Source organism: Mastigoproctus giganteus, chromosome 4 (genome assembly GCF_048544385.1).
Source record: "Mastigoproctus giganteus isolate SK-2022 chromosome 4, ASM4854438v1, whole genome shotgun sequence".
NCBI classification, from domain to species: Eukaryota; Metazoa; Arthropoda; class Arachnida; order Uropygi; family Thelyphonidae; genus Mastigoproctus; species Mastigoproctus giganteus.
In genome coordinates, this window is record NC_143578.1 from 178,255,482 (window position 1) to 178,269,652 (window position 14,171).

Consider the following 14,171-nt stretch of genomic DNA (forward strand, 5'->3'; position numbering starts at 1 on the left):
GAATATCATATATATTAGAAATAAGGGATAAACTGATCAAGAATACTCACCTAATCCCAGAGGATTCTGCTTTATTTGACTTTGATAATAACGAAAGTGTCTGAAGAACCTGTTATATTCAAATAACAATAAATGGCAAAGGTTTGTATGTATGTATGTATGTATGCATTATCAAATTCACAATACAAGTATTGTGAATTTGATAATGCATATTTATAGCTTCATATAATACATATTGTTAGCTTCATATGAAGTAATAAAGATTTCAATTACAAAGTGGACATGGCTCTTTGATGAAATACACCAAAAATTACCTATTAGAATATGTCAATTTTAACATTCTAGAAGTACTGTATTACTTCCAATCTGCATCACTGATTGTGTGAAAAAAAAATTAAGAAGTATGATCTTAAAAAAAACAAAATAGCATACTTTCACATTTGGTGTACTTTATACCGAACATGCCCACTTGTGTAACTGATGTGCCCACAGGCAAACAACCTTAAGGCATTAAATTTGTTTCAGCAAACCAACTTAGCAGTGCAACAGACATAGACATGAAATAAATCAAATGAATCATAGGTTCATCAGTTGAAATGGTGCTGATTATCACTTCCCGCAGTAACATGAGAACTGCATGTGGTGGTGAAGAATAAAACCATGGGGATTTCTTGAGGCACTAAAATACTACACTTTGCTAGTAGCATAGTTTCATTACTGTTAAATAATGACTGGTGTTATTTTATCTGAAAGTAATCTTTTCAGGAACATGATCAGAAGAGTTGGAAAATAATAAATACATTATATGTTACAAAAACACCATTTTAATTTTTTAAAAAAAGGGGAAAAAAAGCAACTATTCACCAGGGTATATTAGTGCAGTAAACTCTTTAAAGTCCAGAACCCTCACATAAGGAGAGTGTCAGATTTTAAAATTTTTTGGATTTGGGGGGGGGGGGGGGTTATGTTATACCGGGTGAGTAGTTTTGGAGAAGTATATTTCAATGAATTTTAAGAACCACCAGCTGAACTTATTTATATTTGTAGACACTTATAATGACCAAATGATAGTAATAGTAGTCAAAATGTAAATAACAGTTCAATTCGTTAAATGCAAAAAAATAATAATAGACGACGTTGCAGCATATATAGTGTATGTTAATGTCAATTTTAAATGCATGCCTAGTACAGACATCAGAGATGAATATCATTGAATGTGCTTCTGAAAAAAAAGATACTTTTGCATTGAAGGATGAAAAAAAACCTAGTCTTCTTAACAAAGAATTATGAGATAAATGCAATCTTTATTATCAATTTACACAACATTTTAATAATGTACTGTAGAGAAATTATCTATTTCTTACACATTTAACAATTGTCAAGTTTTGTTTTTTCCACCTTTATAATGGTATCAGAGAGGATAACAAGGTGGCTCAAGGTTGCATACTTGGCCTTCCATATATTAGTACAGAGTGAGAAGGCAAGGAAGTAACTTCAAGCTGCCTGTTCTTTTATTTTCTCCTCCAATCATGCACCTGATGAGCTGTACATTTTATAACAGTAGTTTAAAAAAAAAAAAAAAAAACAACACTTTGGTTGTGTTGTGCAAAATTGAATCCATTATTTCAGCACATCAGTAACTTGCTATTTGTATACGTATATCCTGTGTATAGCCACATCTGAAAATGCTAATTTCAACAACTGTTTGTAAGTCACTGTTAATAGAAATGATTAACCATAGATTTCAAGGTAACCACACATATTACATAGATTTCCACAGATATCAAACATACATTTTAGCAGCTGTAACACACTGGGCATTTTCAATCTTTTTCAGTTTTAGTTTATCAGCTACCTGATCATGATCATCAATAGTCAACCCATCTATGTTAAGTGGTTCAATCTGATTCATACCTTTCCTTCTAGCGTTTACATAAGTAATGAACTCTTTGCTGTTTTTCTTTACCTTCTTTGCCAAAGATTTCTCGTAATTTGCCTTCGCCTGCTAATATATATACATTAGGCAGGCGAAGGCAGCCTAGTGTGTGTGTGTGTGTGTGTGTGTGTGTAAAATAATGTGACATAATAATCTTATGTCATATTATAATATGACATAAGATATACATCACAATGTGGCATCCTATTATAACTTAAAGTCCTGTCTTTTTCCATTGTGTGCACTTTAGCTACTGAATCTGTAATCTTGCATGCCCCTGAAAGCAAGTGGTACAAACTAACTAATTGTTTTGGTGCAATGGGCTGGTTTGACTATTTTAACCATAACGTGCCAATTACTATTTGCATAAGTCATTATAATAGCATATTATGGCTGAGCAAGTGTTCACAGGCCATTCTGCATATTGTAGGGGGCAAAACACATTGAATAACTTAGAGGGATAACCCCACTCTCACCAACTGGCTAACTACTGAAGCCCCAACAGAAGAGCCCTTTAAATAATCATTTCTCCCATTTCCACTGGAGCTTGAACCCAGACCTCTAAATCAACAAGTGGTGAACCCACACTATACGGTCACAAAGGATCCACTCAACTGCTGAAACTACAATGTATTACTCATTTATTAATTCGAATCAAAAAGGGACTATGAAGCCCAATAAGTCCTATTATTATAATAATCTTAAATTATAAGAGGAAACCTCATACCTTTTTATTAGGACTGTGATTCTCTCAACACTCAATCACAAATGATTATAATATGAACCTACCCCACATGTATAGTCATAAACAAATCAAAATCGTCCTGCCTTTAATTCTCATATCGCGTCTAGCGAATCGGAAAGAGTTACGGAAAGATAGCAGCCACCAACCCCCCCCCCAAAAAACCAACCAACATCGCATGCCACCATGAGAACTGAAAAACAATTGTCACAAAAAACCTTAAAACCACAAAACAAATAAATATCCATTAATTCACACGCAATTTAAACTTTAAAACCATTTTATAACTTCTTTTAAGAGACCAACTTATTCGATTTGTTACTGTGTTCACAAGCAGTACAAAAGTGATTCGCAAATGATATCCCCCCCCCTATTTTATATAAAATTAACGAAACCTGACACAATTATTTATATAGACCAATGTATGATTTAGTATTCATACATGTGCGTAAGCATCCACGAATCCAAAATATTATAAGGTCCACATATATTAATAGAGTCAACATTTAATCTCGTTTCTAATGTTTCGGCAATTAATAATATAAAATATTCCTGCTGTTTATTAAGAACTTTCAATTCATTAAAAAGAAACATGTCCATCAGTGATTGCATGAAACGCAAGCTCAAAGGCACCCATCCTATCCGCCCTAACTGATGCCACATGCTGCTGTACCCTTAATGAAAGTAAATTTTGGGTTGAGCCAATATAAGCAGAATTGCACCACCACAGGATGTATGAATAATAATGCGCATGTATGAATAATAATTCATACATTGGTCTATATAAATAATCTCGTGTCAGGTTTCATTAATTTTATATAAAACAGGGGGATATCATTTGCGAATCACTTTTGTACTTCTTGTGAACATGGTAACAAACTGAATAAGTTGGCCACTTAAAAGAAGTTATAAAACGGTTTTAAAGTTTAAATTGTGTGTGAATTAATGGATATTTGTGTGTGAATTAATGGATATAATGGATATTAATGGATTTGTTTTGTAGTTTTTAGGGGTTTTTGCAACAATTGTTTTTCAGTTCTCATAGAAAAGTCCCATGTACTAAAAAAGGTAGGAGGTTTCCTCTTATAATTTAAGATTACTCATTTATAAACCAAACAAATTGGGCCTCATCAATGTGTCACCCAGCCAGTTCACAGTGGCTTCCGTGCGCCCACATGAATAAACTACTCCTAAGTACAGGCATCTCTCTGTTTACAAACGAGTTCCGTTCCAAGACGTTGTTCGTTATACTTTTGTTCATTATGTGTATCTTGCATTCCTGAGCTTTTACAATATGTATCGTATACGTTAGCAGCCATTTTAAAGCATTAAAACCATATACTAAATATCGAATGGTCTAGATGATACATTTTATTATAATGTTTATCGTATACGATACATAACGTAAAATAAAATAAGAAAAGAATAAAAAAACAAGATATCGTACTTGTTAATTTTAATTAAAAACAAAGTTACAAAATATAAATAAAGGAAACGAGTAGTAACATAATATATGTACTGTACATACATATGTATTCAACTTTTACTCATCAATATCTTCATCAGAGTTCAATATTTTCCACATAAGTGACACTAGGTGCAGATGAGGTAGATGGAAGGGCATTGATAATGCAGAAACAGCTGGGTTTTCCACTTTTTTAAAATGTTTTTATAGAAGATTGCACAGTTAAGTTTCCTTCAAAAATCTCACTGTAGCATGCTAGACAGTCATAAATGCCTCTTTTCACTTTTGCAATTATTTCCATATTTGTGTCTTCTTCAAAGACTGCCAACCCCTCAGAAATTGATTTAAAAGTTGCAGCCATTTTCTGCCTTGTAAATGTTCTGGGAGGCTGTGGAATATCAGGTTCTTCTGTTACTTCAGAATTTAGATATTTCTCTATTTCAATTATTTCATCGGTTGCTAAATCCTCAAAATGTGAGTCCAAAAGCTCTCTCACATCAAGGTTGAGGTCCATTTTATTAACCGGTTCAACAATTTCTTCAGTCACAGGTTGTACGGCTCCTCAAAATCACTTCAATTATTCACAAACTGTGGACATGAGTTTTTAGTGACTAGATTAGTTTTATTAACCCAGAACAGTTCAGTATAATTATCATATAACTTTTTGATAATTATTATAATAAATACATTTTTTAAAAGGTTCATTTATTTAAGTGTTACAATTATGTTCGCTATATATGTTTGGCATTTTGTTTTATAAGGAACTATCTATCGGTAACTTTAAGAAATTTTGAATGAATTGTGACTTTCGTTATAGCGAATGTTTGTAAATCGAATGTTCGTAAATTGAGAGTTGCCTGTATTGTATTATCCCATGTTAATTGATAAAAACAATTCAATCCTTTTATCTTCAAAAAGATATAGGGGATTAGTTTACTCTGAGAAGTAATGGTTACCATTAGCTTCTGTACTTCATTACCACCTGTTATCTCAGCAGAAGATTTTATCAAATAAGTCAGCCTGGGCACCAAATGGCACTGCAACACTCTAATGGTGTCATCTACACCATTAGAGTGTTGGGACGCGAAGTACGGTTAATAGCCAGTGCTTTGAAATCATTAACTGAACCACTTTCAATTCTAAGAATAACCATCCCCAGTGTCTCTACCCCTTGAGTAAACCATCTCCCTGTTCATACTGAGGGGCGTGCATACCAAAGTGACAGCTCTATCATCCACTTTTGTCCTCCCCTACTAGGATGACTCTCTGACTCATTTTTAGTAAACTGCTGTGATATTCCAATGAATTTGTCACTGAGGATTTCTGGTCCAGCAACCACATACAGTCATGAATACCTGAATTTCCACAATGATAAAGAATCATTCCCAAACCAGTCTTCTGGCTATTTCACCCACATAAATAGACATTTTGCCCATAAACTAAAGCAATTATTCACATCAAGTTACCAAAATACAGTTATTTACAGAAATTTGGGCTTTATATTTGATTGAAGGTGTTCATCACTAAGGATCATTTATGACATTATATAAGGTCAAATCCTAATGTAAGGATGGGTTGAACAGTAAGAGATCAGATCACTGGGGACCAATCAGAGGATCCAAATCCCTAAGGCTGTTACTTCAAGACTGGGAATCCAAACTGCCAGATAATGGTAAGCTTTAGTTTTCTCATGTTTGTTGTTTCACCATAAGCTCTTTAATTTTACTATGGTACTTCATTCCATTAGCCTCTACTTTGTTCTTGACAACTCACCCTTAACAACCATAATATTTTCTAGGATTAAATCTCAAAGTATATTGGAGTCTCACTGTATATGTTTCTTTTTTGTAAATGGACTTCAATATGTCTTTGTCACTTTACATTTAACAAGAACAAAGTAATGTTTAATCCTAAGTTTCTTTATAAATTATTGTTTGCAATTATTTAATCTAAATTAAATTATACCGTTAATAACTTGGTAGAAAAGACATATTCAAACAAATTGTATATCAACTTGTCTATTAAAGTGCCTGGCTGTGCCTTTTGAATGGCACATAGTCAATTTCTTCATACCTCACTCACTGTAGGCTAAATTATTCAACCTAGTAATTCTCTAGTTCACATGAAGATATCCAAAAGGAATAGACCTCGAGACTGGCTTTTGAAGGATGCAAAGAATGTCAACAATGCACCTCTAGGAGACAGATTGGTTCTTAATATCTCAGACAGATCATCTGCTGCTACATTGGTCACACAAAAAATTCAAAAAATTTGTAATGGTCATCACCCCTGAAAGGAATAACGTAGCCATAGTACTTATTCTTAGCTTATATAGCCATAGTACATCACCCCTGAAAGGAATAACGTAGCCATAGTACTTATTTAATCTAAATTAAATTATACCGTTAATAACTTGGTAGAAAAGACATATTCAAACAAATTGTATATCAACTTGTCTATTAAAGTGCCTGGCTGTGCCTTTTGAATGGCACATAGTCAATTTCTTCATACCTCACTCACTGTAGGCTAAATTATTCAACCTAGTAATTCTCTAGTTCACATGAAGATATCCAAAAGGAATAGACCTCGAGACTGGCTTTTGAAGGATGCAAAGAATGTCAACAATGCACCTCTAGGAGACAGATTGGTTCTTAATATCTCAGACAGATCATCTGCTGCTACATTGGTCACACAAAAAATTCAAAAAATTTGTAATGGTCATCACCCCTGAAAGGAATAACGTAGCCATAGTACTTATTCTTAGCTTATATAGCCATAGTACATCACCCCTGAAAGGAATAACGTAGCCATAGTACTTATTCTTCCCCCCCCCCCAAAGCCTTTCAAGCCCACACATCTAGAGACATTTAACAACTGGTCCAGAATAAGTTGTTAAAATTAAGAAAATGCTACTGGTATTACACTTACTGCTCATTGAAAGAATAATGAATGTGAACTGGTTGTTAAAGAACTGGGATGAAACTACTAGTTTTAAGACATATTAAAGGATAATGTATAAAAAGGGTGCATAAAGATCAGGATACTAATTATATAAAATTCTGCTGAACAGCTCAGCTATAAAACAGTTTTCATTCAGATATTTACAACACATTACATTATACTCACCCTTCCAAAATCTGTGTAATCAAATAGCATATGTGGCTCAAATAGATCTGTAGGTTTCAGATCAAATACATTTTGGCATGTTTGAAGAAAGGTTCGGATATTCTTCAGGCACAGGAACTAAAAAAAAAAAAAATGAAAAATAATGGAAAATTTTTATTATTCTGTATCCTTACACATAAGATACTTTACAAATGTTTGAATAATACCACAACTAAAATAGCTGTTACTCATATGATACAGTATTACACAGGGCACACTGAAAAGGAAGGTAAAAAAAATGCATCTAGTTATACAACAGCATTTATATACAGTAGAGCGTAGACAGTTCAAACTAATTGGAACTGGGGGTAGTTTGGACTTCCGATTTGTTTGTATTTTCAAACTTAGCAAAAATACTGTCCTGGAGACTAAAAAAAAAAAAGTTTAGTAAGTTTAGAAATAAAATCACTAAGTCAAGGGTGGCGAACCCATGGCACGATTGCCGAAGTGGCATGCGTACAAATTTCTTGGGTACACAGAATTCAGAGCATCCCAAAAAAATTTCAGAAATTCAAAACATCACTCCAGGAATCCACCTTGAATCATGACCAGCACAAGCCTGTTCTCTCTGTCAAGCATGTAATGACATCACACCATTCAGTAAATAGCTGTATTCAAGCAGTGATTTGTTTGAAGTCACAATGGCAAGACATACTGACAAAATTGTGTGATTAAATGTCTTGAATATCCAAGGAGCAGGCAAGGGTAGTTTTTTAAAAGATTTAGCCAATTTTGGCACACACCCTTAAAAATGTTTATCACCACTGCACTAAATTGTACTTGGGTATTTTTATTCATAAGTGGAACTTTCAGCTACAATAACTCATATGTACAGGCTTTAACGAAAATAATTACTTACTTTTTGCTGCACCATTTAATGACTTCGTTTCTTTGCTCTCTCACTCTTCCCAGCAAGACTAACTGAGTTGGACAGCATTCAGTTTATTGCACATACCAGGCCATCACAGTCTCTAGCGCAGAAAATACCTCAGCATGCAGAGGTTCAGTGTCGATGTCATTTTCTTTGTTGTCCGTATCATTTTCAGGAGCTCCAGTTTCTTTTACATTCAAAACGGGAAACCCTGTAGCATCAATATCATTTTCCATCCATGCCCTTGCATCATTTTCATCACAATCATCAAACCCAGAGAATGACGGAAACAAACTGATCATCTCATTCAGTATTTTTCCCTCATCTACTTCAGTTCAATTCTGCTCATCTCCAACAGTTTCTGCTGCAATAGGCCAGTTTTGCCCAAGCATATTTTAAATTCTGCACAGTGAGTGATTCAAACACGTGAGCTAACATGTAGCAGCTGTAATTAAGACTCAGCTTTTTTGAAAAAGCTACGATGCTTTCTTCATTGCTTTCTGGTAAAAGTAAACGAAGCAACACTTATTTTTTGTAGAATATCTTCAACTTTTCAATGAATCCCTGGAGGAGTGCAGTACCATTTGATGTAAGAAACATGACCTAAAATCTGTCATCTATTTTTTTTTAATGATTCTATTAAAGGATGTGATGGCACATTGTCTAGGATAAGCAAAATCCTTCCCATTTTGCCTTCTCATTCAAGATATTTTTTTCTACATTCAGAATAAAATTGTTGGAAAACCATATCAGATTACAAATTGTGTTGAATAACAGATTATAAAGTTATGTTTATTTAGTACTGTATTTATATTAATTAAGCTATGTAAGTAAGCGTAAATTTATTTTTATTTTGCTAACCTGTGGATAATATTCTTCCAATTTTCACGTATCATTTAATTTTATTAATTGGTAAGGAAATAAAAGTGCAAGTTTGTTTGTGCTTTATATCTTCATTTCTATAACCTGTGGATAATATTCCTCGATTTTCGCTTCTTAGAATTGCCACTTAACGGAATCAAAATTCAATTATTAGCATTAGCTGAGGCATTTGATGCAGGATAGCAAGCTTACACAGCATCAGCCAAAAAAAAAAAAAAAATTTTTCCCATTTCACCCATCTGGTCACTCCAAACGTTTGTCTAGTTTAGCCATTAAATTTATTTAAGCTATCAACTTCAACAACACATGGATGTCTGTTCCAGCAATCAAATACCCACTGGCTAAAGGCAAACTTTAGCACAACTATTCTACAACTGCTTTTCATCAATTTGAATCCATGCTCCCCCCTCAGGTTCTTAACCTGAGCAAGCAGAAGTATCCCATCAGCAATGAGGCCTGTTCAAACCATTCAAGGCCTTAGATCACCTCACAGGTGCCTAGTCTCCAGATGCTGCAACTTGCAGAACTTAGGCCTTTCTTCGTAAGAGAACCCCTTTGTTCCTATCACCAATCTTGTTGCCCTTCTCTGTACTTGTTCTAGCAACTTTACATCCTTCCTAAAATGATTCCTCCAGACCTGTATGCAGTACTCAAGGTGTGGTCTGACCACTGCCTTATACAAAGGGATAATCACCTACTTGTCTCTGCTAGCAAAATTCTTAGATATCATTACTCCTTTTTCAAAAAGATTTAAAATGATTAACATAAGATTTAATTACTTGTCAAATATATTATTAATATAATTTACTTTTATTTAAAAAAGATTTTATATCTTTAATGAACTAAGAAACTAAAATTATTTCAGACGATATATTAGACTGAACCAAACCAAACCACTGGTCAAAATTGCCTTTTGAACCGAACCACTTGAGAAATTTTTGAACCAAACCAGTCCAAAATTTCAGGTGGTTTGCAGCGCTGGCAGACACCCCTTCCCCCAATTAGTCCGTTAAATTGAGGGCCTACTATAATATAATCATTATTTGCTATTTCTTTGTAAAATTCTTCACAAAAATTAGCAAAATTGCAGTCTTGTAGTATTGATTTCAGCCTTTCTAGGGTCATTGTTCTTTTTCTGACCATTCGTTGCCGGCAAACATAATGCAAATCCGATTACTCTTTTCAAATGCCTGCTGTTGTTGTTTGGTTTTTAGGAGCTTTAGCAACTAAGACCATATTGCTCCGGGGATATGCGGTAGTCATTCCCTAACCTTTCCGCATCCTCCATGTTTGGTGGTGACAGGCTCAAACCCCGGTCTAATCAAGAAGCATGTGCTACGCACTGCTGTTCCTTCCCACCTGGCTACGGAGGCACCTCAAATGCCTGCATGGTAGTAGGAGGTCCCACAGAGTAGTAGGATACAGAATGGTTACTTGCTAAATTACTCCCGGCTCCATCATTGTATGAATGTGGGACTAACATAACAATCAAAACCCACAGAGTACTAACGCACATGCCCAATACCAATAAAGTCATTACTATATTTGGATTTTATTAGTGTTAATTGGGCGTAGCAAGTTCGATTTACATTGCTTTTTTGTTATTATAATTATTTGTGTAGTTCTGTACTGACATCATGGACAGAAAGAAGAGTTTCATTTGTTACAAATCTGGAGTGTGATTCCAGTGATTTCCGAAAGAACATTTAAGGTAATTTATCATAATTGATACAACTGAGAAATATTTAATGAAATACAAAAAAAAAAAAAAAAAACTATTGTATAGTTAATTAATAACTAATTCGTAACTTATTACATTAATTAATATGAACAGTGTATTGATATTAATCGAAGTAATGGTTTATCGAATAATTAAAATTTATAGATACAGTTGATTCCGGTTATTTGGGACACATTGGGACTAGTGCATTTTGGCCCGATGAAGCGGCTGCCCCAATTATCCGAAGTTTCATGTAAATAGTTAAAAATACAATGTACCCCACTTTACAATTGGTTCACTGTACAATCAAATCACATTACGACGAACTCAACATAGTAAAGTATGATTCACTATACGATGTGCAGTAACCGCCGGTCATTGTGATCACGTTTGTGAATTGAATTTTAATTCTATTAAACAACGATTCTAATTAGCAAAAATAGGAGGAATATTATCCACAAGCTATAAAAGCAAAGATATATTAAGCACAAATTTACCCTTTTTTACCTTACCAATTAAAAAATTAAATGATACGTGAAAATCGGAAGAATATACGTGATAATCGGAATAATTAATACATACTGTAATATGTACATATTAACTAGTTGACATTTCTGTTCACTGACATTTGTGGGTGGGGGTTAAAATTTAAAACAGTAGAAAGATAAGCAATCAATAACAAAGAACACGGTACACACAAATTGCAAGTAACACAATACGCGCAAGTGAGAACGGAGTAACGAGTTACAAAGCTTTAAAAATAGGAATGAAGAGCAGATCTGAAAATTATTTTTTTTTTATATGATTGAAGATTTCATGGAAGTGTAAACACATTTCACCATAATAACCCACAGAATTCCAGCTGTCAATATTATCGCAAATTCAGTAAGATGGAGTTTGTTGTCCGTTTATGATAGATTTCACTAACAGAAAAGCCCAATAAACAGGTGACTGCTAATTGTTTTTATTGTTTTATGGTTGTGACCTCCAGAATTTCGACCGAACCACGTGGTACCGTTGGAGACAATCGTAGGGTAATCTCCAGTGCTGCGGTCTCCTGCACCGATTAATACAATCCTTGATTTTATAAAATAAAGCTATGACATATATTCCATACTGTTACTGAGATTTGTATTAGCAAAGGAAGCTTTGCTTCTTTTGCTAATACAAATATCTGTATCTTTCTTACAACTCTAGCAATAAAATTCAGTTAATTTTGATACTGCAGTTGTAAGAAAGATACTTAAACATGCTTATGACTTTCTTATGGACAGTTCACTAGACAAAAACAAGTGGGAGCTGTCATCTAGAAATACAATGGATTCCGGTTAATTGGGGCAGCCGTTTATTTGGGGCAAATCTTATAAAACAGAAACCAATCGAGAAAATAGCCAGGGTTTACTTCGCTTAATTGGGACAGCATGCCGTTTAAAGACTGTGATACAGTGCTTTATTATTAATTTATTTAGTTTTTGTTGCTTGTACTGGGCATATAAGTTTTTAGTCTTGCTGTTGGTTTTATGACTTAAATCAACATGCTTTATATATAACAGGCCAGTTTATGTGATGATATTACTATATCAATTTACAGAAGACTACATATAATTCAACTATCTTTCATATGTAACGAGAAACTTCATATATTAAAAGAATTTCCATTATAAAATGTGATGTTTGTTTTTTTGTTGTAATGCAAACTCAAATAAATAGTGATCTAAATGAAAGAATGCTAAATTACTTTTGTTAAAGAAAATAACTCGGCAATAAAGCAGTCAAAATTTAGTCAAATTTTTTTTAGTCAGATTTGGAAAACAGAAGTGTCTTCCAAATTTTCCATTGATTCCAGATTTTTTTTGTGCAGTATACAAAAAAAATAATAATAATAAATTTTTAGCGGTTCTGGTTAGCAGCTAAATGATGCAGTGTTCATTTCATTGGATGTCAGGCCTAAAATAATAAATAAAGGAAAAGAATTAAATAAAAATTTAATTAAGTAATTAAACCAAGTAATAATTCATTAAATCAAAATCTAAAACAAGGGCTGAGATTAGTCAAAGTGACTATATGTAGATTTATGGGGTTAAGGTCAAATATATATATATATATCCATATATATATATATATATATATAATATAACTTAAGGATTTAATTTTTGTTTTAAATTTTATTGAATTACATTGGAATCATGACTCTAACCAGAGCAGCAAAGCAAAAGGCTCAAGCTAATGGGAGTGCTGTGGTTCAGGGGAGAACTGAGGGGGCCAGTTGCCCTCTGAATCACAGTCTATTAAAATGCACTGTTTGCTTGATGTTTGCGGAGCAGTTGGGTACGGGACATGATACTGCCAAGGGGGATGTCTTTGTGTGTGCACGATGTAAGGAGTGCAAGGAAATCAGGCGAAAACTCAGCGTTGTTATGGGCCTTTATGAGAGCTTGAAGGACAGGGTGGATGCCCTCGAAGGAAATAAATTGAGGGGCCCATCAAGCTCTCAGCTGCCCACATCAACGCCAGAGCTTGCACTTGGTCATCAGGCAACACAGAAGCAGCCCCCTAGGCAGAATGCGCTGGTCCCACAGGAACTAGTAGTTGTTGGTGACTCTATTGTCAGGGAAACGGGGAACATGCTTTGTAAAAAGGATAGGTGGAATAGGACCAGGGTATGTCTGCCAGGGGCAAAGGTTGATGACATTGTAGAGCGGATATCATCTTTTAAGGGCACAAAAGGTGATATAGTTGTACACGTTGGCACGAATGATATTAAGAGTAGGAGACCGGCGGAATTACTTAGCAAGTACAGGTCACTGCTGAAAAAAAGCCGTGAATTAGGGTTGAACTTGAAAGTGTCTGCAATTCTGCCCAGACACGACAGGAGGGAGTATATGATGAGAGCCTTGTCGATCAATTCGGCCCTGGAGGGATTGTGCAAGGCTCAAGGGGTAGAATTTTTTTCAGCCTGGACTGTACTTGTTAACAGGAGAGATTGCTTCTACAGGGATGGGATACACTTAAATAGAAAGGGTGCAAGAATTTTTGCTGATGCTGTCGAGGCAGCGTTAGGTGGGTCGGAAAACTGCTAGTTGGGGGGGATACAAGGACTAATAGATTAACAGTAGCCACTGGCAGAGGTGGAAGTGATTCTTGCACTGCTTCTATTGAAATGAGCAGAAGTCTGAAAAACAAGATGCAGGATATTTCAGAGACTGCTGGTAGTCATTGCGTTACAAGTAAACACATGGGTTGTGTTAGGGTAGCTAAGAATAGAAACAGGTGCATGTATACCTGCATGTACACCAATGCTAGGAGTTTGGTAAATAAATTTGATGAATTTGAGGTATTGCTCAAAACATCAAAGGCAGATATTGTTGGGATATCAGAGACGTGGTGTCA

At 34.6% G+C, this 14,171-nt stretch overlaps 1 protein-coding gene across 1 annotated transcript in view; it reads right to left on the reverse strand.

Moving 5' to 3' along the window:
• The window catches only part of LOC150087223 (proto-oncogene vav-like), a 433,316-nt gene that overhangs the window by 324,025 nt on the left and 95,120 nt on the right, over nt 1–14,171 (reverse strand). The window contains exons 2-3 of the mRNA XM_090371895.1: nt 7,270–7,386; nt 51–109 (exon numbers count right to left, since the gene is read on the reverse strand). Of these exons, the coding sequence (XP_090228021.1) occupies nt 51–109; nt 7,270–7,386 (176 nt within the window). The remainder of the gene's footprint in view (nt 1–50; nt 110–7,269; nt 7,387–14,171) is intronic.